Here is a 22,825-nt window from a genome sequence, read left to right as displayed (position 1 = left end):
GCCTGTAGGGGCCTCCTCTAGCATCAACCAATGAAGGGCAGTCTTATTTCTGAAGGCTTAAATAGAGTTTCTCATACTGACCTGTAACTCCTGACGCCAAAACTTCCAGGGGAGGGAACAGGAGTTAAAGGTCCATAAGAACCTCACCTACCATTGACTTTGACAGTACCAACATGGACTATGAGGGCTAGATCACCAGCCTCTCCCAACAATCTGTCCACTCGGTCCACAACATGCCAAACCCAAGCAACTGGGAGACCGCATACTGTTCGGCGTTCTGGGTCTTGGCGGTGGATTACTTCCCTAGCATTTTCTTTCCCATCTGCACTAGAGGTCATTCACCTGGCTGCTTGGTGAATCTGCCTGCTCCAGTAGTGCCAGATCTAAACTGATCTCCCCGACATCCACACATAAACAGGCAAACATATTGGGTTGAGCAAGTCCAGAACTAGTCTCCCTTATTTCCCCTACTCCACCTATTGCAACTGACCAAGCTCTGTGCTCTATTAAATTATATTTACTTACTTGATGAAATCTTTTGCAGATGTCAGATGTTGGGATGTTTACTGTGTGTTAATAAGGAGCAGCCTTAATCGTTAGGAGCAGTGGCGTTACCAGGAAATTATGATCTCTACCACACAGTGGGCTGCGATCTACACAAATCGACACGGTCCTTTGAGAAAGGCCCATCTACCACTGGATGTTGATAGACTGATACTAGCCTACACAAGACCATTATCTAAAAATAAGGATCTATTTCCCAACCACTTAACATGAAGTTTTAAAAATAAAAAGGAAAAAAAGACCAAAACAAGGCTAAATGCTTATTTATTGTTTTAAATAAGCAAATGAGAAGAGATCGAATTGTGCCGATTGTTACACAGAGATAGCTCCTGAACATCATTTGTTGTTTTTGATTTAAAAAAACAAAAACACTTACAGAGGGTCCTTGGGGACATATACACACGTACATTTGTATTACTCTATGCCATTAAGTGAGCACATTTTCGGCAACAAGAAAATGCATTAGCACCTTACAAATAATGGCTGTTCTTCATGTGATCACGTTTTTGTAAAGGTACACATAAAATATGTGCATTTTAATGGTTAGTAACTTCAGTCATGGAACATCAGCATAAAAAGGGTCAGTTGTAAAATTGTGTTTTCACATACAGATATACTTAGAAATAATAATTATTATTATTATTATTAACGCTGAACACGCGGCGGCCTTAGATCTCTCTCTGTTATCGTCTTGTAATAACAAGGAGAAACTTATGAACCCAAGTAGATCAGTCATTGTCTTTCAGAGCCATGCCATTATTATGTCGGCTGTGCTTGCATGAGAGTATCCTAAAATTATACACTGTTGCTGGTGTTTGATGGTAGACATAGACACACTTTGGCATAAAGGCCAAGGTTCATGTCCTACTTGTATCAAGGCATAAATATTACAGGCCTCCCCAAAATCCTTATATAAAATTTAACAACCTGCAGTAGCGGTAAAAAAAATAAACTTTACATTGTAAATCGGCAGAATCCCAGGTCTCAAGGAGAGAGAGTGCCTTAAGCGTTTATCTTGTCAATATGGAATCTGCATGAGAGTTCCAGGATCAACTCGTTATTTTCCATTACCTAGGGCCAACCCTCTACCACACATTTGGGGTATATAAAGGGGGAAAAAAATTAATAAAGTCAAATCAAATGATTTTCAATAAACAATACTACTCACAAACAGTAAATGGCACATTTACTTTGCAGAACAATGCTCATTGTTCACCTCTCCCTCCATATTCAGAAAGCACAAGCGGGAAAATGTATACCTATATATACACACACACCGGTATATATTGTCTGGTATTATAAAAAAAATTAAACTGTGCAATTGCTAGTGTTCCATTAAGGTAATGACCATGGTTGTACCCTGGAAAAATATTTTAAACAATGCAATTCATGCTTAAAATATGTTTTTACCATTTAATATACATAAATATTTTAACATAAAATGCAAATCAAGCGGTGTATTTTTCTTCTCCTTGGTTCTTGGTTTTGTGGTAATGGATGTACTCATTGTACAGCTCTTTGAATACTTCTCTCACCCCCATTTGTAAGGATGCATTTAAGAACTTGATATCACGGTCAATACACAGGTCCAAAATGTGGAAGATTCCTTCAGTTAAATGCTTCTTCACAGCAGGCTGCAGAGTCACCTAAATTAGAAAAATATAGCCAACATTTAGCGATAATACCAAATAGGAGAGGAAAAAAAAGGGTTTTTGTCTATGAGGCCATGGCAGGTCCTGCATGGCTTTATGAGAAGCAGCAGGTCCTGTTGGGGCTTCTACAGCTGACCACTCTCACAAAAAAAGGTAGGCAAGTTTAAAGGGGTTTTAAAGGTCCTGGTAGGGACAATACAGAGATTAGTGCAAGGTGATCTGGGGGAAAAGAGATAATATGGAGTAATATGGATAATATGGTGTTGGTTATATAGTAGAAAGGGACATGATATGAAAGCTAGATCATGTGACTTGGTGAAAGGAAAGAGGATATGGAGGTTGATGTAGATCCAGTCCTTGGGGGCAAACAGGGCACAATTCAATCTTAGCTTAAAAGTACAGACATCTCAACAAAAATGTACTAAACTAGATATATCTTGTATTCGTGAAAGAATTCAAATGATTCCTGGCCTGTCTCTTGCATATCTTAAAGTATTGACTTTTTTTTATTATTATTATTATTCATTTTTGGTCATGTATTCATTTACCGCCAAGCCTTGGTGGTTGATCGTACTCTGTGGGTCATATGTATTGTATATATAACTATTATTTTGTTGCCGAGGATAGCTGTGTTAGTTCAGTACCATTGTCACGTTAGTACAGAAACTAGATTAGACAAAGATTTAGGATTTCCGGCTACAGTTTTACTGTGGGTTTACCACATTTATTCACAGCTCACTGTCATAAGGCACTTTTGTGTCTTGATGTCTAGTGTTCTAGTGTTTCCTTTTTGAACTTTGAACGCTTGTGTGGGATTCTGATTATCTTCCTTGATTAAGACATTGATTCCGCAACACATTCTTCTCATATGGACCTAATGAGTTATTGCACCCCCCTTAGGTTACATTACCTTATCAGTCTGTTTTTTTTCTACCCAGACAGTGACTCTTACAATGCTACTAAAGTGTGAATTGTCCTGTTTTGGGCCTATAAAACCCAGGCACCCCTATGCTAGAGGACCTTAGCTGGGTCACCTAGCACTACGCTAAGTGACTCTGTAATTAGTAGAGAGTATAGAATGTGGTGAGTTAGCATATATTATTTGAACGAGTGTGTGTTAGCATATGGTGTAAGGTGATGTTAGATTATGCAAGCTTGTGTGTTCATGTATGAGTGTGTTAAAACAAGTTTGCATGGTTAAGGGCACAGAAATCCTGCACCCAGGTGCCAGTAACCACAGGCTCACCCCTGTACTTGAGTACGCTTTTATTTTTAAAATCACAGTAATCGCAGCAAGTTATTTTGCTGGCAGCAACCCTTAAAGATGTATTCACTAACTTGGTTATTAAACCTTTCATGGAACTGCTCTGGAGCTGGAAAGGGTTAACACACAATTCAGCTTCTTTGAAAAATCTTTGAATAAGGCTGCTTGTTTCTCACGGGTGGGGAGAGGTAGAAAAGTCATTTGGTCTATTTTTCCTGATATAGACTCAGACCCTAATCAGTCTTATCTCATCTTTAAATTTATACCTATCCCATGTACGTTTAAATTGCCTTACTGTGTTAACCTCTACCAATTCTGCTGGTAGACTGTAACATATCTCTAAGCAAAGTAAACACTTGCAGCAAAGTAAAGCTTTCTTACATTACAACTAAGCCTCTGGCCTTTTAGATTATGACCTCTTGATCTAACATTTCTCTTCATCTGAAATAAATTCTCATGTCATTTGTTAGAATATTTAGGGATATAAAGTAATCTATTTTCCATTTCTGCTTACCTTCTGGAGTTCATTTACATACTGCGAGACTATAAAAGCAGAGAACACAGTGAATTCCTCGGTCTTTGCTGCTATGTGGGTATACATGCGCTCCACCAGCCGTGCACACTGCAGTATAACTTCACATTCAGGAGCGGTACCTGCAAAGCCATCAAGCAAAACAGTAAGACCACAAGTATGTTGTGTTTAAATTGCCATCATATAAAAAAAATCACTTTCTAATGCCTAGCGCCAATCGTTGGTTTATTAAGAAAACTTGTGAGTGTCAAATGCTCGCTAGTAATCGCTGTTACCTCCCGGTATCCTTCCGATTATCACTGGTTATGCCTAACAGTATCAGCCTCTTAACCCCTTAACGACAATCCCCGTACATGTACGGGGTTGCCGTGCAACGGGTTAACGACAATGCCCGTACATGTACGGGCTGCCGTTAAATAGCTGCATTGCCGCGATCGCGGCGTTTTCGCCGCGATCGGCGGCTTTGCAGCATCCACGGAAGCCTCACAAGTGAGGCTGACCGTGGATCCGGGGAGGGCAGCCCTTGGCAGCCCTCCCCGGAAGAAAAATGGCCGCCGCCGCACCGATCATCCAAGATCGCGGCGGCGCCCGGCTAAAACTGCTTAGGAAGCGATCGGAATCGCTTCCTAAGCATAAACTGTGTTGCTGACATGCCTCAGTATCGAGGCATGTCAGCAACACAACCCCCTGACCCCCGATCGCCTTGTGATTGCTCCGAGGAGCAACCACAAGTGCCATCCTGTGAATGACGTTGCCGTCATTCACAGGATGGCATTAACGATAGATCTTAGTTCACAGAGGGTCTATCCAGACCCTCTTGAGAACTCTCGAGCTCCTCCTGCAGGTTGAATGCAGGTACTGCATCCAACCATGCAAGGTCAATGGAGCCCAGCTCACTATTGAGAGTGATTAGTAATAAAAAAAAAAAATAAAAAAAATTGGTCAAAAATGTTTAAAAAAAATTAAAAAAAATATGGTAACATGTAAAAATCCCCACTGTCACCAAAAAAAAAAAAAAAAAAAAAAGTTTTTAATAAGCAAGTCCTAAAATTCTTTATCTTTACAAAAATTCCAGCATGGAAAGAGTTAAAATATTGGCATTACAAATGCCCATAGGGTGTCTAGTATTAAAAAATATATGATTTGATGGGGTAAATTGAATTGGCCGGGTTCAAAGATGTCCCAAATATGGGACATGGGGCAGATGTCTAAATGGCAAAAAATACACACCTCACAAAGGCGGCATTTTACTTCCCAAATAACCCTACAAACCCATGCATGTGGGGTATCACTGCGCTCAGGAGATGTTACTGAACACATATTGGGGTGTTGTTTGACACGGACATACACCAGGAGCGATAGATTTATACCTGAAGTCCAACACGTGTGAAAAAAATACAAAAAAAAATTACTACCATAAAGTTTCACTAAAATTAGTGCATGCAAAGGGTTAAAATACCAGCATTTCAGATGCCTTGGGGTGTCTAGTTTTTAAAAATATATGACTTGATGGGGTAAATTGCATTATCCGGCTTCAAAGATACCCGAAATGGCACATGGGGGGAAGAATTACCAGATTTGGAAAAAATGGTTTTGAAATGGCAAAACGCTACCTGTACTTATTGCCCCATAACGTGCAGAAAAAAGCAAAAAAACATAAAAACATTGGGTATTTCTAAACTCAGGACAAATGGTAGAATCTATTTAGCAGGTTTTTTCATTCGTTTTTGCAGATAAGTAAAAGTTTTCTGTTTAAAAAGTGAGAAAAAGTAATTTTTTAGCAAAAAATCCCCATATTTTATCATTTTTTTTATACTAAATTAGATGATATGATAAAATGAATGGTATCTAAAGAAAGCCCTGTTTGTCCTGGAAAAAACAATATATAATATGTGTGGGAGCATGAAATGAGAGAGAAGAAAATCACAGCTAAACAGTAACACTGAAAAACGTTAAAAGAGCCATTGTCCCACAATATACTACGAGTAAAAACCCCTATTGTCCTTAAGGGGTTAAACTAGATTAACAGACTTGTGGCAAAAATACTAAACTTAGACCAATCATTATTTTTCCTTGAGAAAGCACCCAAAAAAATCAAACCACCATTTTTCTTTGCTGCCTAAAATATTTAGCCTTCCATGGTTTCTCTTGTAGCACTTTATGCTAGCCGACAGTGTCATCTTCACATACATTTCCAATACTTCTAGTAGAAAAAAATATGGCTGCTCTCGGACATAATATTCTTCTAAATAGAGTGTACAGCTGACAATGAATCACAATGATATTATTACCTTTATCTCCTCTCTGCCTTCCCTCGTGCATCACAGATAATACTAGTCTATGAAAACTACTCAGAAATGATGGAACTGCTTTCAGCATAGCCTAGAGGAGGAGAAAAAAAACACATTAAAAGAATAAAGAACACAAAATTATTGAACTAGTTATAGAGTGAGAAAAAACAGCTTCTTGCTGGTTTGGCCCAGGAAAAATACTTGATATATGAATATATAAGTAAAGACGAAAAGAACCCGTCTGTTCAGTATCTATTTTTTAGGATCTATGAATTTTGACTTTTCCAAACAGGGTCATAATATGATATTTAAATGTTTAGTTTTTTTACATAGAACATACATAGCTACCTTTGAATGACACTGCAGTATGGAAAAAAGTACTTCATGTACTCCCAGGAACATGCTGTAGTAATCGTCTGCCTTCAGGTGATCCAGCGGCACTGTTAAAAGTACGCTGAATGATAGGGTAATGTGGTGCGGGTTTGTCAGGAAAGATTCACCCCGTCTTAACAACAAGGCTAACGACTCCAACACGGGTACTACTATAGTGGGAAGCAGCGAGCGGTCTTTACATGCTTCTTTGCACAGAGTCTGCAAAAAGTGAAAAACAAAAGCAAGGTTAGAAAGATACTATTGTTAAGAAATCTTCAAAGCATTTTTTTCAAGGGGGGGGAATCAGACCACTCTTTGGGACCCCAAATCCTTCTGTCCCTCTTTCACGACCCTAAAGTCATTGTTTAATAAAACCGTATCATGTTTGCTGGGTATGATTGAACCACAGTGTTCTACAGCCCTAAATGCCACAGTAAGGAAATATGTATAGCTAAAGCAAAAAATATTTATGCATTAAATTGTGGAAATAAAATGCACTAATCCTCTTCTACGCAATCTACCACATCACTACTAATAGATTGCAGAATCTCACGAAAGTTCATCCCATTAGTGACAAGCAAAAAGATTCCTCTCTGTGTTTAGTAGGTGGCAAAATACTCAATTATATATAAAAAAAAAGTTGCAAAAAGTCAAATCTGAAGTCAACTTTGAAGGCTGCCTGGCTATACTGGATCTAGATCGCAGCCAGTTACTAGTCAGAAAATGTAATCTACAAACCAGAATGCCACCTACTAAGCACCGAGCCCAAAGCAGTTTGAAACAGAGCAAAATGGGTAGATCCACTAAAGCTTTTAAGTCATCAGATCTGGATTTTCATGAACTGTTAACATGGACGGTGGTTTAGCTACTATTGTTAAATAGCCTCAGATGAATATAAACATTACTGGTTAGTGGTAACAAAACAGTTCACATTCACCCCTCATATGTAGACAAAGTTAGTAGGCTGGGTTCCCTCGTCAGATACTCACTCCATACTTTCCACAACAATCCCAGCTGATTTTAGGACTTACCACTAGAGCTGTAATGATCTGGGGAGCAGTAAACCAGAATAATTTCCCACAGTCTCCATGTAACGGGCAACTGAGCAGCAGCTTAATCAGAGTGATGCTAGCAAACGGCTCCTGCAAGGCAGACACATACAACAATCACATTGATGAAGGGAAGTGACGAATAAGAAGGGAGTGTTCTAGAAGTAGACTGAGAAAAAGACCCAGGATTAGAGGACATCTTAATTCTTTACGGATCGGGTCTTGCAATTGGTAGAGGAGCCAACATGGAAGGAGGCTGTACAAGATTTAGTATTTACACATGGAGACTTGATTGGGTGATTGGGCTCCAGTCATCATCAGTGTGGATAACACTAAGGACTGAGATTGTGATGCAACACACTAAAACTGATTTTACAAAAATGAAAAGATTTTATGGCGAGTCTATGATGGTCTTTAGATGGAGTCCAGGAGAGATGCAACTATTTAAGAGATATTCTGTTTAAGACAAAACTTTGCATTAAACTTGATAGTTAGACTAAGGAAGCAACTGTGGCAAACATATTGGAGAAGAAGGTAGCTTTTTAGGAACTATAAAGACTCAAAATGAGGAAGATGGGAGCAACTATAAAGCTAAGCTTAGGGAGGCAAAACGCATTATTAGGAAACACTGAGGATAAATTTGCCGGATTAGCAAAAAGGATGATAAATCCTTTAGATCTATAAACAAGAAAACACACAAGGAATACAGTGGGATGTGGAGGTTTGGATCCCTAGCTAGCACAGAGAAATAGGGAACATGTAAACCAGGTGTGTTCACAGAGGATAAAGACCCGACTGCATACACCCAAAGTTATGGAAAGAGCTCTGGAACATCCTGGCAAAACCATTAGCAGGCGTATTTAACTAGTCACTATAGTTCCAAAAGACCAAAGTTTGCAACTGTAGTACCCCCTTACAAAATGTAGCAGGGAAGAGGATTACAGAAGCAATAAGTCTTAAGTGAGTAGTTGGAAAGTTAATGGAAATCATGCTAAACTGCAAGTAACTGGTTTGCATGATCAAAAACAGCATTGCTTTACTACAGGGAGACCTCTTAAAATTAACAATTTATTTTTATGACTGTTAACTAAGATAACAGACCAAGGAGGAGCTGTTGATATCGCCTAGATTTCAGTAAGCCATTCAACATTGTCCCCATATAGTCTCTGGATTAAAATGTCAAAAGAGTTGAGTGACAGACGGTAGGATTTCCAGGTGAAACAAATGAATGGCAAGCGATTTAGGTAAATTGGAGGGATGGTTGAGAGTGTGGTAGCAGTTTAACGTTAATAAATGTAAAACGACACACTTTGGACATTTCCACTTAGGGGTATACTCACTTTTGTTGGCAAGGTTTAGACAATGGCTGTGTGTTGAGTTATTTTGAGGGGACAGCTAATTTACAGTTATACAGGCTGTACACTCACTACTTTACATTGTAGCAGAGTGTCATGAACACAGAATAGAAAGTTCACCTACCTTATAATCTTGTTTCCACAAGTTAGTGACTTCAAGCCATTGGAGAACAAGCTTCATCATTACGTAGAATTCTTCATCGCTGCAGCTCTGTACCATGCGTGAAAATAACTCCGTTAACTCGCTCTCTACGCTTTGAATGATATGGATGCTTACCCAAGGGCCTAAAAACACAAAACGTACATTTAACAAGACTGTAACGTATTCCTAAACCTTCTAAAGCATGCCAATCTACGTACATACTTTTCCCTATAACATATTTGAGAAAATGACTCTTTTCCTTCAGTGTAGATTTAGAATTAACGTTTCTATGAAAATAGGGTCTTGGCAACCGTATAGTGAGTGGGAGTTATTTCAAACAGAGATAACAGCATCTATTGTCATTAACTAAATGTTTACTGAGAAACTAGAGAGAACTTAAATTTAAGAGTAAGATATTTTGAGATTTAAACATAATAAGAGTCGCTATGGATTGCATCAACATTAAAGGATAAGTGTAGTGTGAAAAAGTCTCTTTACATTACTCAAAACACTAATAAGACAGGGACGTGCCTTTTTGGTCATATCTGAACAATATTTTATGCAATATGGATGCTATACTACAGTTGTCCTTTAATGCAAAAAAAAAACTATTTGTGATTCATGCACACAAAGATTGAATCTTTACGATAACGTTTTACAGTTAAATTCTTTTCGAATAGTTTGGTTTCAAAAGAGAATGAGAGTTTTAACAGCAGTATCATTAATCACTGTAGACCTGAAACCGCTTACCTTTCAAAAGTTTTTTCAGTGCACTGAATATTGAGATGATTAGGCTTTCTTGGGAATCGTGAATTTCTTTCACACCTATACAGATTGTCAAGTAATGCAAAGCAGCTCTCACAAATGTAATCTGGTCCTCCGCGCAGCAAAGCTCTCTCAAAATCTGCGAGCAAAAACTTTTGTACAATTCAACGTTCTGAAGTTCCATTTTGTCACTAACATCTGTGTGTGTCGTGTCCATCAGTGACAAGCGGCTTAGCTCAGCTTCGAGTAGGGTTGTAACACAGGACACCAGGAAGGATGGCAACATCTGAGTAGGCTCACTGACCTTCAGGCATTGATGGAGAACCATGCCCATTTTCACCACAGCCTCTTGTAGCAGAGATGACAGACTTTGAGTCCTGTGTTTATTTAAATGCTGTTCCTGTAGGCAAGGTTTTATGAGCTTACATAAGGTGTTGAGTGCTATTAGAAGCAAGTGGCCTATGCGGATGTTCCACTTTGGGTCTTCTGAACCTGGTATAGAATGTACCACAAAGTCTAAAAATTTCTCCAGGTTCAGGAGGACACTTTGTTTCCTTTCTACAACCATGCCAAGGAAGCTCTCCAGAAAAGACTGCACAGTCTGGATGAAATCGGGCCACTGCGGATTTATTTCCGCGCCGTTGGCAAATTCCCAGCTAGCCTTCAAAAGCGAACCAACGGCAATTTCTAGAATGTCACTGGCATACAGCAGTTTGAACACTCCATTAGAATACTTTCCACTAATGAGGCATGTCAGGAGCTTACAACAAGTGGACGTTAGACAAAGATTCCCAAGCGCACAGCCTGCTCGAGTTAAAGAAAGTAGTAAGAGAAAACAGCGACTTTGATCGGAGGGGGACAGACTATCAGGTTTCAATGCAACAATAAATTTAATAACCCTAACAAGGTGAGCGATCTCTGATTCAGACAAACTTGGAGAGGTGCCTGACCGGCTCATTGACAACACATTCTGCGCTGCAGTTTCCATGTTATCCCAACACTGGGAAGAGTTATCGCTTTTCCCTCCTTTTCGGTTAGAAGAAAAGAAATCCTCATGCCACAGAAGGCTTTTCACAGAAAGAAGATCAAATGTCTGTCTGAGATCTTTTCGCGTGCTTATGGTACACTTTTTTATTATGGCTGTTACAAAAGCACATTGCAAGATACGCATTTCCGGAAAAAAATCACTACTCAGAAGGCTATCAGATACGGTTTTGAGTGTAATCATTGTATCGTGGTCTTCCTGGTCTTCTTTATCAGATAAAAGTAATGAATCCAACAACATTGCTGCAACCTGATGAGTGTCCTCTGGAGAGATATATGGATGGATGATTAAGAGGTTTGATATTACGAGATACCAGTGAGCAACAGGAAAACAGTTGGCATCGACAGCACTTGCACTACCACACCAAGGTTCACACTCTTTGGATAAAAAGTCATTTTCAACATGAAGTATGAAAGAAGAAGTGGAACGAAGAGCTAAGAAGTCCGTTTCAGTCATGGATCTGTTTTGCATTAATATGTATTTAATTTTCTGAATACACAAGAGTCCTAAACAGTACTTGCTCACAGGACCTTTGGCGAGTGTCACCATTGTCTCCCAACACTCTTTGTCTTCAAGGAGTAATGACAAGTCCCAGCCTTCACCAGGATACTCAACAGCAGTGCTTAATTTATCTAGCTGTGACGTGTATTTGGTACAATTCAACTTGGTCATAGTATCCACTTCTAGCCAAGTGTAAATAAGCAAAAGAGTGACATCACAGAGTTTCTGGAGCCAAACGGAGGATACTGCATCTACTGAATGATTTTTAATGAGATTAAGCGAGGGCTTTATAAATTCATCCATCATTTTCTTCATAAGATTTTGGAAGCGTGCAATAACAGGTACTGGAGTGTTGTTATCCATGCTCTTCATATTAAATATCAAACAGTGCAATATAGAACCGAGTGAAAATAGTTTCAGCGCCATGTCTGCATCATCTTTAATACCTGGTAGGATAACAGTAGAGCATTTTTCCAATACCATGGACCAGATGTCCAAAAGTTGGTTTGGGGGCAGCTCAAGAAGGAGCTCTGAAAGTTTTTTAGATAGTCCTGGAGAGAAAACAGGCTGTCGTAATTCATCAGCTGCTGGACGATATATAACTATCAAAACTTCTTCAAACAGTTTGGGAAACTGGCGAAGCTTAGCATATGTTTGCAGAAGGCTTACTATTAGGGTTTCTTGCGCTTTCCTTACTCGCGAATCTAATATGTCAGCATCAATCCACGCACACGACACAAGGTCATCAAGATCTGGTTCAACAATCAAGTGATTTAACAAGATTAATGTTTTCAGACAGCGGAACCAGGCAGACACAGAGGTGCAAGGGTTGCACACAAGCATCTCCGACAACTTTCTGAAGAAATTGTACTGAATTTCTCTGTGCCTAATGCGATCCACTGCAACGTTGTATATGTCATGACTCAGTACAAGATTCAGGATCTGTTCTAAGGCAAAAAGACCCATGCTCCAACTTGGTTGCTCTGATGAACTCTCTGCTTGCTTCAAAACTGATGACTGGAGACATTCAAAAAGCCTGGCCAGCATATGGAAACAGACCAGCTGGTTTCCATCTTTGCAGTAGGAGTCTAGAAAAAGCTTGTATAAGAGAGGAACAGAATTAGCTAAAACTGAAAAATAGATTTCTTTATCACAAAAACTAGAATCTTCCAGCTTTGACATCATGGAACCAACAGGTTTTAAGAGTGTTTTCACGGATCCTTTTTTCTTTTCCACTTGGTCCACTTCCGAAAGCAGCTCTTCCTTGTATGAAGACAAGAGTTCTGATTGGAAGAGTCCCATCTGAAGAACTGTCTCCAATTTACTTCGAATATCCTTGCTCAACTGATGGCGTACGCGGCTATCATCTTCTTTGCCCCAAGAACGAGTGTTGAGGGAATGTCTTAGTAATAAGCAGGGCTGAAATAACTGCGACAGCACATGGGTAAACACCCTGTTTGGGTTACTCTGCTGCCTTTGTATTTGCAGGTACTGCGTAAAAGACATCTGAAGGACATCAAATAACGGAGCTGTGATCGATTCTGCTGAAGCCAAATAATGGCAAGCCAACATAGACACGTTTCTGAGCAGCTCTACCATAAGCTCACATTTAGCTGTATAGACAAAGGAGAGAGCCGGAGTGGAAAGAATGCCTTGACAGCAACTAAGCACTGTGGAAAGGCCTGCACGGGATCCTTCTGTAGCACAGGATGAAGCAATACATTCATTTATGACCTAAAATACAGAAATAAAGCACACATTAAAAAGGTTATCCTCCATAAAAACAACATATACCCTCAAATAAATGAAAACATCTATGGACTATGGGGAAATCATTTTTGTTTTCCATATTTAACATTAAGTGCCACGGAAGCCATGCAGCTTCAATGTAATATTTGTTGGGCACGCTGACTAGAAATATATAGCAAGATAGGCACGTCATCCTGTATAAGTGAAGACCAAAAGTGGAAAAAAGGGTCTGAGTTTTTACTGCAGAATAAAAAAAGGACTAGATGGGCCGAATGGTTCTTATCTGCCGTTATGTTAATTTTGGTCAACGTGACAAATGCAAAAGTGAATAGGCTGCTACATGTATGGTTCCTTATATTTTCATTGCTTTGTTCTGCGTTAAACTAAGGTTAGAAAAGTTCCTGTTTTAGGAACATAGAAATTAAGAAAGGTACTTTAGACTCTGCTCTTGACTGCCATGATTAATATTCATCTACATCAATGAGCTAATAATGTCTACTTATGTCTACTACATTTGGCAAATCTTTTATGAACAAGTATCTTTTCAGCCTATTGTTTCATTGGAAAGAAAAAAACACTGTGTAGTATTGCATGGAAGAATTATTTTTCTATGAATACCCATGTGACTACGAGATGCTGGATCCTATTCATAAACCATGTCGGCTTTGTGTCAGAGCTTACAAGTTCTTGAAAAGGATTTTATAAAAACACTTAACACTTTATTAAAATAAATCCTTAATGTGTTTGTCTAGTACGTTGTTGTGAGTCTCCGCATGAAGTATATACGCAGGTGTCAAAAACATTGATTATATCAGTTCTGATGTAATACATCAATGAGATGCAAAAAGAGAGTGGAGTTATTTCACTAAAGGAGTGAAACTTCCAGAATATACTATGTATTATAAAGAGCCATGCCTCGCTAATTCATCCATATGAACGAGCTGTGCATTTACAAAAGGACAGCTAAACCAATCTGGGAGATCTCACATATTTAACTATCTTTTATAGCAGCCATCCAAGCTTTTTCTGGAGCAGAAGTTTCCTGGAGTTGACCATTCATAGTGTAGTAAAGTGAAGTCAGGGAGATAAAACTTACTTTTTACATTTTAGTGAAACCCATCTAACTCTTTGGTATAAGTTAACATTGAATCACCTGTGCAATAGTGAATCCAAGTTTTACAGACTTCCCCTCCTTCACTAGGCTCTGCAGCTTCTTGCTATGCAAAATGTTGTCTAAGAAGCTCCAAAGCTTTTGCTCAAGATCCTCCTCCAGAGCGATTTTCTTCGTGTGACATCCAACCAAAGCATGACTCACCCAGTCAAGTAAAACCTGCGCAAAAAAACAACCAAGAAAACAGATAAATTTGATTAAAAGAAGATGACTTTTCCAACAGAACGATCATAATCACTATACAGGTACAAATAATTCTGGTTCAAATAATATATGCAAATCCTTACCCAAGTCTACTTCCAACATCTCTATGTAATCCAACACATCTCTATAAATCTATAGAAAATATAAAATGCTGCTTGCATAATATGTAATCAGCCACAAATGCACATGGAGATCTTTAGTTTTGATCAACTATCTGCCTTAAACATAAAAACTTATTGAATGGAGAGGGTAGTAGCAGATTGTCCTTCACCAATGCAAACTTTTAATAAATGCGTTCCAATGGGCGCTGCTGTCGTCTCTCTCCAGTTTTACGCTGGTTATAAAAGATGAGATGTTAAACAGGACAATATTCGTGATTACCTGTTCTTTGTTAGGAAGGATGCACTGGTTAGAGATCCATGCAAAGTGGGCCAACTTTATTTTGTCTTCCCACGGTGTCTTGGAATTCTTTAGCTTCAAGTGGATCCCAGAGTAAACTGCAGCCATTATCAGTTTTCTGTAATGAACACGTAATAAAGAAAAAAAAACGGTAACAAGTCTTGATACTCGGACTCAAACTAAATTAAATGTACAACAAATAATACTTAATTGGAATAAATATCATAAATCCCAAAAAGTAAACAAACATAGCTTTATAAGTAAGTAAGTAAGTAAGCCTGAAACAAATGACACCGGTAAAGAACAGTGTCATTTGTGGTTTACGGTTGTTTGTTGTTTTTTTTTTAATGAAGCCTTTTATTATTTGTAATATTGCAAGCAGGATACATTTAATGCCCAGCAATAACGTGGTAACTTTAAAACTTGCGACTCGTTACTAGATGCGAATATATAAGGACTGAACCAGCGAAACACCCCTGAGTTGTTCATAGATCTGCCATCTAAACTAACCTTGTTTTCACAGTAAATCCATACAACGATGATCACGGTGACAGCACGTGTAACGTGTAGCTGTCTCCACGGACGGCGAAACACAGCCCTCTCTGATTGAAGCGCACACCTATGACGACATCGAAGACCAAGGTGGTGATTGGTCGGAGCGTGCAGGAAGGTGGTGCGTCACCTGCGCGCTCGGTCGCTATGCGCCAGTGTCGTCCTGTTCTGAAGCTCGGCTTTTTTTTTTTTATCTTCCTTCGTTCGTTTGCTGTGAGTCATGAAACCGCAATGGAGTCTACTTGGGGTCGGTTTGTATTACTACGCAAAGAGTAGGATCGAGAGCCGCTAGGTAAACGATTCAAGAAAACCTGATCGGCGCCAAGGCACCGACTGGTCACACCCCAAAGCACCCTGTACTTGCGGGTGGGAAAACCTTGCGATGTGCGGTGAGTCCGTGACCAGTGGATGTAATGTATGGACTGGGGGGGCCACGGTGTCTAGAGCGCCGGGCTCCTTCCTCTGTGTTCCTGTCTGCTGGGGGGAGGGGGGTAATAATGCGAAGACTCCTATGTGCTGCTGCCCGCCCTGTCACATAATGGGGGTCTTGTGAAAAGGAGCTTGGCTTTAGACCTGTCATGTGTAAATATCAGCCTATTTCCTGCACTTCATTATAATTATTATTGGCGCCCAAGCCCTATAGCCTCTTGCCTGTGGTAACACTGGGTCCATATCTATTGTAAAGAAAAATCCTACAATAATAATTGGCGCTAACGAAAATCTAAAATACAGGATTTCTGTTTACATATTACTAATCAAAAATACAGAAAAAAGTGTATTTTAATGCCCCGTTCTTGCTTATTACCCTTCTTATGTCTTGTCTGAAGTAATTTGGGCGGGTAAAAGGCACTTCTATGAATTAGTACTTTGTTAAGGCAAATGTAAGGCAAAACTGGGTAACGGGTTACTTTACAGAAAAGTAATGTTTTTTTTCTTCTGCAAACTGCGCCGTCCGCAGGTGGTATTCTAGCATGTGAAAAATCTAAGGTATATGTGTGTGTGTGTGTATATATATATATATATATATATATATATATATATATATATATATATTTTATGTGTCTAACAATTCACACTGTTCTCGTTAAAGACAATGAAGCGTGTACGCACAGAGCAGATTCAGTTGGCTGTAACTTGCTACCTCAGACGTCGCCACTACATCGATCTAGAAGGGTCCCTGAAGCAAGGACTGCGACTAAGCCAGACTGCAGAGGAAATGGCGGCTAATCTGACGGGTAAGATACTTTATATTTCCATTGGACAGGAAGATTCACGCTTATTTGTTTCTAACTCTACTTACGGTGGAAATAAAGTTTATTATAGGGTAATGCAGGGAAAAAAACGATTGAGTTAAAGTTTCACGGCGATTTAATGTCATGAGAGAATATCTCTTTCTCATCGCCTTGCAAAGGCGGTCAGAACTAATCAACTGCTGCCAAAACAGACAATAGGTTTTCGGGCTGTCTTACTTTACCGAGCTAGTGGCAGGTAAGTTGGAAAGCCTCCCAGCAGAAGTGGTAGAGTTTAATACAACAAGGGAATTTAAACTTGTATGGGGTAGACACAAAACTCTACTGAATCTAAGACCAAGGACCAAGGCCCCACTAAAGAAGAATACCAGTACTTCAGTATGCGTTCTTCTAAAATAATATAATCAGGTCTTATCTGAGGTAGAAGCTCCACACCTCTGGGATTTGACGATTCTTGCCACTTGATAGGCTGCCTGAAGTAGCCACTCGGTGGCAGAAAAGCGCCCCCATTGATGGAAGTGGCCATGAGGGTATGAATCCCACCCAAGCATTTCCAGAAGGGACTCAATGGAAAGGGCCCTCTCAACTGTTTTATATGCGCTAAAGTGCATATGATGGCTGGAGTGTCCCTTGACGTCTATAAACATTTAAGAATAAATTGTAGAGTTCCCACCAATATTTACATTGGTACCTATATTTTTACGACAGTATTATACAGGAAAGCCAGTTGTAACTTAAATACTTTTTTATCATTTAGTATGTATTCAGCAAAATAGATTATCGATGAACACACTTACACATTGACGTAAGTGATGTTATGACGTAACTAGTTAATTATGTTGACTTTCTTGGGGTTTCTTCAGTGGATGCAAATGAATGAAAGCACTTAAGCTTTCTTGGAAGGAAAAGCTACTTCCCTTTTTACCAATCTTATTACTGAGTGCATATGGAAACAGTTGGAAACTCTTTTTTGCATAATCCCCTAGAATGCCTTAATTTTTAAACATTGATCCACAGTGACTCTGTTTCCAGCCACTTGCTGCACACTTTATGCTACTACATAAGTACATGCGTACTTTATGCTAACACATACTACGTCAGTGTGCATGCATTCATTGCCTTCCGTATAATTGATTGATCAGAATCTGAATGGAAATCCAGTTGATTTATGTCAATTGACTTTTAATTCCCTGTGTGGGGATATTGCAGCTGGATGCAGGCACTGATAAATTAGGAACCTTGTCTTTGAGATAATGGAAACTCATTAAAGACAATCATTTTTGTTGTGTTTACTTCCACTAGTGCAAACAGAATCCAGCTGTGCCAATGCAGTATCTTCAGCCCCCTGCCAGGTTGAACCTCAGCAATATGAAGTGCAATTTGCCCGGCTACGGAATTTCCTTTTAGGTGAGACCTTTTACATATATCGTGTTACAGATGGTTAATGCAATATAGTTTTGGATGTCAAAGCTCTGATACACATGGGCGTCCGTGGCTTTAATCTTCAAAACATATTTACAGCATGAAGGCTACAGCTACAAGAAATCTCCAACTCATACATATTGTCTCCAGAGTAGCCTTATGTGCTTTGTCTTACTAGCTATTTCAGGTTACTGTCCGTCTCCATAAATAATTCCTAAATTACATTCACTTCTTTTACTACCTCACTGTTTTAAAGGCTATGATATTATCTGTGGCAATAATAAAATAAAAGCAGAGTAGGTAATTTCTAATAAGCATTTATTTTCCCTTCAAAATCCTGCAGAGGTAGACACAAGTGAGAGCCGTGAAGTAACAAACCTCCTCTACCCTCTGTTCGTCTACCTCCACTTGGACATGGTGCAGAACTGCCTGAAAAGTGCAGTGGACAGCTTCTACAGCCGCTTCCATGGTATGTTCTTGCAGCAGCCAGCCCAGAAGGACATCATCGAGCAGCTTCAGACCACCATGACCATGCAGGACATCCACTCCAACTTCAAATTGAGAGCTTTTCTTGATAATAAGTATGTGGTCCGCCTCCAAGAGGACAGCTACAACTACCTTCTGCGCTACCTCCAAAGCGAAAACAACACTGCCCTGTGCAAAGCCATCACACAACACATCCAACTGGATGTGCAGCCGGCCAAAAGGACTGATTACCAACTGTATTCTAGCGGTGGGTCATCGGCACGTGGAGAGAGCAACAGTCTTGATCCACCAGATGTCCCAGCTCCCATTCTGCAAAACGAGGTGGCGCTTGAACAGTTACAGGACTGTATAAAGCGTGTGAAAGATGGCCCACCCTCACTCACCACTATTTGCTTCTATGCCTTCTACAACACTGAGCAGCTGCTAAACACAGCGGAGATCTCTCCAGACAGCAAACTGTTGGCTGGTGGCTTTGACAACTCCTGTGTGAAGCTGTGGAGCCTGCAGTCCAAGAAACTAAAAGCTGAGCCACATAGCGTTGATGTGTCGCGTATCCGGCTGGCCTGTGATATGTTAGAGGAAGAGGTATGATGATATACGGCCTAGAAGTTCAATGTTTACATTGCATTAGAAGGATAACCCAAAAATGACTCGCACCTTAATCAGTCCTTGCTTTAGATTCATGACAGTATGTTTAAATTCCCTCACTGTATTAGCCTCTACCAATTCTGCTGGGGAACTGTTCCACTTATCTTCCAACCTCTCATTAAAGTAAAACTTCCTGCCATTCCTTCCCAAACCTTTGACCCTATTTAGGGTTTTAGATTATGGTTATGACTTCTTGTATTAACATTTCTCCTCATTAGAAATAAACATTCCTCCTGTACTTCATGTTTCTATCATATCTCCTCTTTTCTTTCCTCCAAGCTATATTGGTTGATCTCCTTTAGTATTTCCTGGTCATTTTAATCCTGCAAACCATTCACCATTTTTACAGCCCTACTAAACGTTATCTAAAATGTTGATTTTCTTATACAATATACCGTAACCTCGATTATAAGACGAGTTTTTTTCAGAGCAAATGCTCTGAAAAATACCCCTCGTCTTATAATCGGGGTCACCTTATAATCAGACCTCAAATAGGTCTGACTATGAGACGACTAAGATCATATCATATCATATCCAACGCAGACAACCCCCCTTAATGCCACTCTGCCTCCAGAAATGGCTTTTTAACCCTCTATATGCCACTCTGCCTCCTGAAATGCCTTAAACCTCCCTATATGCCACTCTTCCCCATAATATGCCTTTTAACCCCCTTAATGCCAGAGTGACATATAGGGGTATAAGGCATTTCTGGAGGCAGAGTGGCACATAGGGGGTCAAAATGTATATCATGGGGCACAGTAGCATATAGGGTTAAAAGGCATATCATGGGGCACAGTGGCGTTTCTGGGGCAGATGTACATAAATGGGGGGCAGGTTGGAAAATAGAAGGAAATAAAACCAAAATATTTTTCTCAATCATAGCTTTTATTAAAAAAAAATAGTTTAGATGAATTAACATTTACTGGTAAAACTTTTTTCCTATAGGGTTGTCTTATTTTAAGGCTTTATCTTTTTTTCCTAAATTAATATTCAGATTTGGGGGTCGTCTTATAATCGAGCAAATACGGTGTATGTATATATATATATATATATATATATATATATATATATATATATATATATATATATATATATATATATATAATATACACATACTGTTACTCCTTGGATGTGTCAAATATTGTTGCACAAGCACTTGGCCTTTTGAGCATTTTAACTTATGTTAAAGAGTTCCAGGTATGTTACTTTGTTGTGTCTTCTGTTCTTACAGGTTGAGGATGATGACCAGGCAGGAACAGAAATGAAGATACTTAGGGGACACTGTGGGCCGGTGTATAGCACACGCTTTCTCTCGGACAGCTCTGGACTTCTGTCTTGCTCTGAGGATACATCCATTCGCTACTGGGATCTCAGAACCTTCACCAATACTGTACTGTACCAGGGTCATGCATACCCAGTCTGGGACCTGGATGTTAGCCCCTGTAGCCTGTTTTTCGCCAGCGGGTCTCATGATCGAACAGCAAGGCTTTGGTCATTTGACCGGACGTTCCCCCTGAGAATATACGCTGGGCACCTAGCAGATGTAGACTGCATAAAGTTCCATCCTAATTCCAACTACCTTGCCACTGGGTCCGCTGACAAAACTGTGAGGTTGTGGAGCTCTCAGCAGGGGAATTCTGTAAGGCTGTTCACTGGGCATCGTGGGTCAGTAATGGCGCTTGCTTTTTCCCCCAATGGTAAGTACTTGGCCTCAGCTGGTGAAGATCAGCGCTTAAAATTATGGGACTTGGCTTCAGGGACACTTTATAAGGAACTAAGAGGACATACGGACAACATTAACAGCCTCACGTTTAGTCCAGACAGCAGCCTGATTGCTTCTGCGTCCATGGATAACTCTGTTCGCGTGTGGGATATCCGAAATACCTATTGCAATGCCCCTTCAGATGGCTCATCCAGCGAGCTAGTTGGTGTGTACACGGGGCAAACAAGCAATGTTCTGAGTGTTCAGTTTATGGCCTGTAATCTGCTCATGGTGACTGGTATTGCTCAGGAGAATCAGGAACATTAGCACTGACACATAGGAAGCTTAGTGTATTAAGGATTAGTTCAGAAGGGAAATGTAAGGACTGCGGATAAGATTTGCGTGAATTTCCTGTGCAAGAATCTTCTTTTTTTTCTATTTTATTTCCCTTGGCCATTTCAATGATGCACTGAATGCTAAGTGTTTTTCTTTCCATTAGATATTATAATATGTGTCTGCATGCAAGCTTGTTTTTTTTTTGTTTCATTCAGCATAAGCGTGAAGACAACCTTTTCTATGTGGTCAAAGTTTATAATTTAAGGAGGCAACAAATAGTTCATCCTTATATTCTTTCTAGCTTTGACTTTGTGAAGATGTTTATACCTCCTTTATTTTGTTTGTTGGTACTTTATTCCTACAAGACTCTACAAGATGAACTTTAAAAATAACTAGATAAGAGCTCAATAAGAGCACATGTACATGATGAATCAAAGTGAGTGAGACAATGCCCATTTATCCTCAAAAGTTGGCCAGCGTTTTTTCTATAGTCCTTTTTCTGAATATTTAAAATCTGTAAGCTGCTGTAAGTTTGGCATCTCAGAACAGAATAAAAATGGTCAAAATATGAACACTTGTCTTTACAATGATATGCCAGTAACATACAATTGCCTCGTGAAATAACTCCAGCTGCAGTTACCAAGTCATTTGTCACGACAGACTCGTTTTGTTCTACAGACAATTGATCGTCATCCTAAACCTAGTTCCAGAGTGTTCACCTTATAGCGATGTTCAGAACAATCCAATCTAGAATACGGTGTCGGCAGCTGGTCACATTATATTGCAGCTAGAACCGTGGAGTTTATGTGTAGGAAACTATTCTGTTGCAAAGTGGCCTTATTACCATAGCCAAAGAAAATATTAGTTTGACTGCTGGACATATTCCATTGTTTGTTGCAATTAAAAAGTGGTAAGAAAACCTTTTAATCACTGAATCACTATTGACACATAACTGCCTTTGAGCCTAAACATTGGAAAGGGTCTATAAAGCCGTCTTTAATGGTATCTTGTTTAAGTAATGTGACTAGCATTATAAGATCTGTGCAGAAAGTCCAATTATAGAGCTAGAAGCAATTTATTACTCTGTTTTACATATTGGAGGAGATACATAGTTAAACAGACATTCCTTTTTATTATTCTCCTCCAGAATGTACTCCAGATCTGATATGCCTCCCAGTGTCAAAGGCACTATTTTATTAGGCTTCTATATACTTATGACATAGTCCGAAAATAAGAGGGAGAACTTTTTCTCTCTGTTATAGGTCAGGTGCTCCTTGGTCCTAAAAGTTTTATTTTGTACAGGGAAAAATATTTATCCTGTATTTTGTTTGTTTTAAATATGGTTTTCTATGTAATTATTTTCTTCTCGTGTAT

The 22,825-nt window shown here is 39.5% G+C and overlaps 2 protein-coding genes across 2 annotated transcripts; one reads left to right on the top strand and one right to left on the bottom strand.

The window, feature by feature from the left end:
• Positions 1-1,950: 1,950 nt before the first annotated feature.
• Positions 1,951-15,714, bottom strand: URB2 (URB2 ribosome biogenesis homolog). The gene is made up of 10 exons (XM_053459859.1): positions 15,566-15,714; positions 15,038-15,173; positions 14,435-14,611; positions 9,972-13,266; positions 9,204-9,364; positions 7,707-7,817; positions 6,652-6,894; positions 6,304-6,394; positions 3,995-4,134; positions 1,951-2,210 (listed from the first exon to the last, which is right to left on the bottom strand). Exons 2-10 carry the CDS (start codon positions 15,161-15,163, stop codon positions 2,013-2,015), a joined length of 4,542 nt encoding a protein of 1,513 aa, XP_053315834.1. The 5' UTR covers positions 15,164-15,173; positions 15,566-15,714; the 3' UTR covers positions 1,951-2,012.
• Positions 15,715-15,852: 138 nt separating this feature from the next.
• TAF5L (TATA-box binding protein associated factor 5 like) lies at positions 15,853-22,023 on the top strand. The gene is made up of 5 exons (XM_053459860.1): positions 15,853-15,996; positions 16,698-16,842; positions 18,160-18,264; positions 18,623-19,350; positions 20,645-22,023. The coding sequence occupies exons 2-5, from the start codon at positions 16,701-16,703 to the stop codon at positions 21,440-21,442; spliced, it is 1,773 nt and encodes a 590-aa protein (XP_053315835.1). The 5' UTR covers positions 15,853-15,996; positions 16,698-16,700; the 3' UTR covers positions 21,443-22,023.
• The last annotated feature ends 802 nt before the right edge of the window (positions 22,024-22,825 follow it).

Source organism: Spea bombifrons, chromosome 3 (genome assembly GCF_027358695.1).
Source record: "Spea bombifrons isolate aSpeBom1 chromosome 3, aSpeBom1.2.pri, whole genome shotgun sequence".
NCBI lineage: Eukaryota > Metazoa > Chordata > Amphibia > Anura > Pelobatidae > Spea > Spea bombifrons.
Note: the sequence above shows the minus strand (reverse complement) of the source record. Positions and strands in the feature narration are given on the sequence as shown.

Coding starts and splice junctions, on each gene's coding strand:
- URB2 (XM_053459859.1), bottom strand. CDS start 15,163: ATGGCTGCAGTTTACTCTGGGATCCACTTGAAGCTAAAGAATTCCAAG. Junction 9,365..9,971: donor ACTGAAAAAACTTTTGAAAG/GTAAGCGGTTTC, acceptor TTGTGTTTTTAG/GCCCTTGGGTAAGCATCCAT. Junction 7,818..9,203: donor TGTGGAAACAAGATTATAAG/GTAGGTGAACTT, acceptor TCTGCCTTGCAG/GAGCCGTTTGCTAGCATCAC.
- TAF5L (XM_053459860.1), top strand. CDS start 16,701: ATGAAGCGTGTACGCACAGAGCAGATTCAGTTGGCTGTAACTTGCTAC. Junction 16,843..18,159: donor AATGGCGGCTAATCTGACGG/GTAAGATACTTT, acceptor TACTTCCACTAG/TGCAAACAGAATCCAGCTGT. Junction 18,265..18,622: donor GCTACGGAATTTCCTTTTAG/GTGAGACCTTTT, acceptor AAAATCCTGCAG/AGGTAGACACAAGTGAGAGC.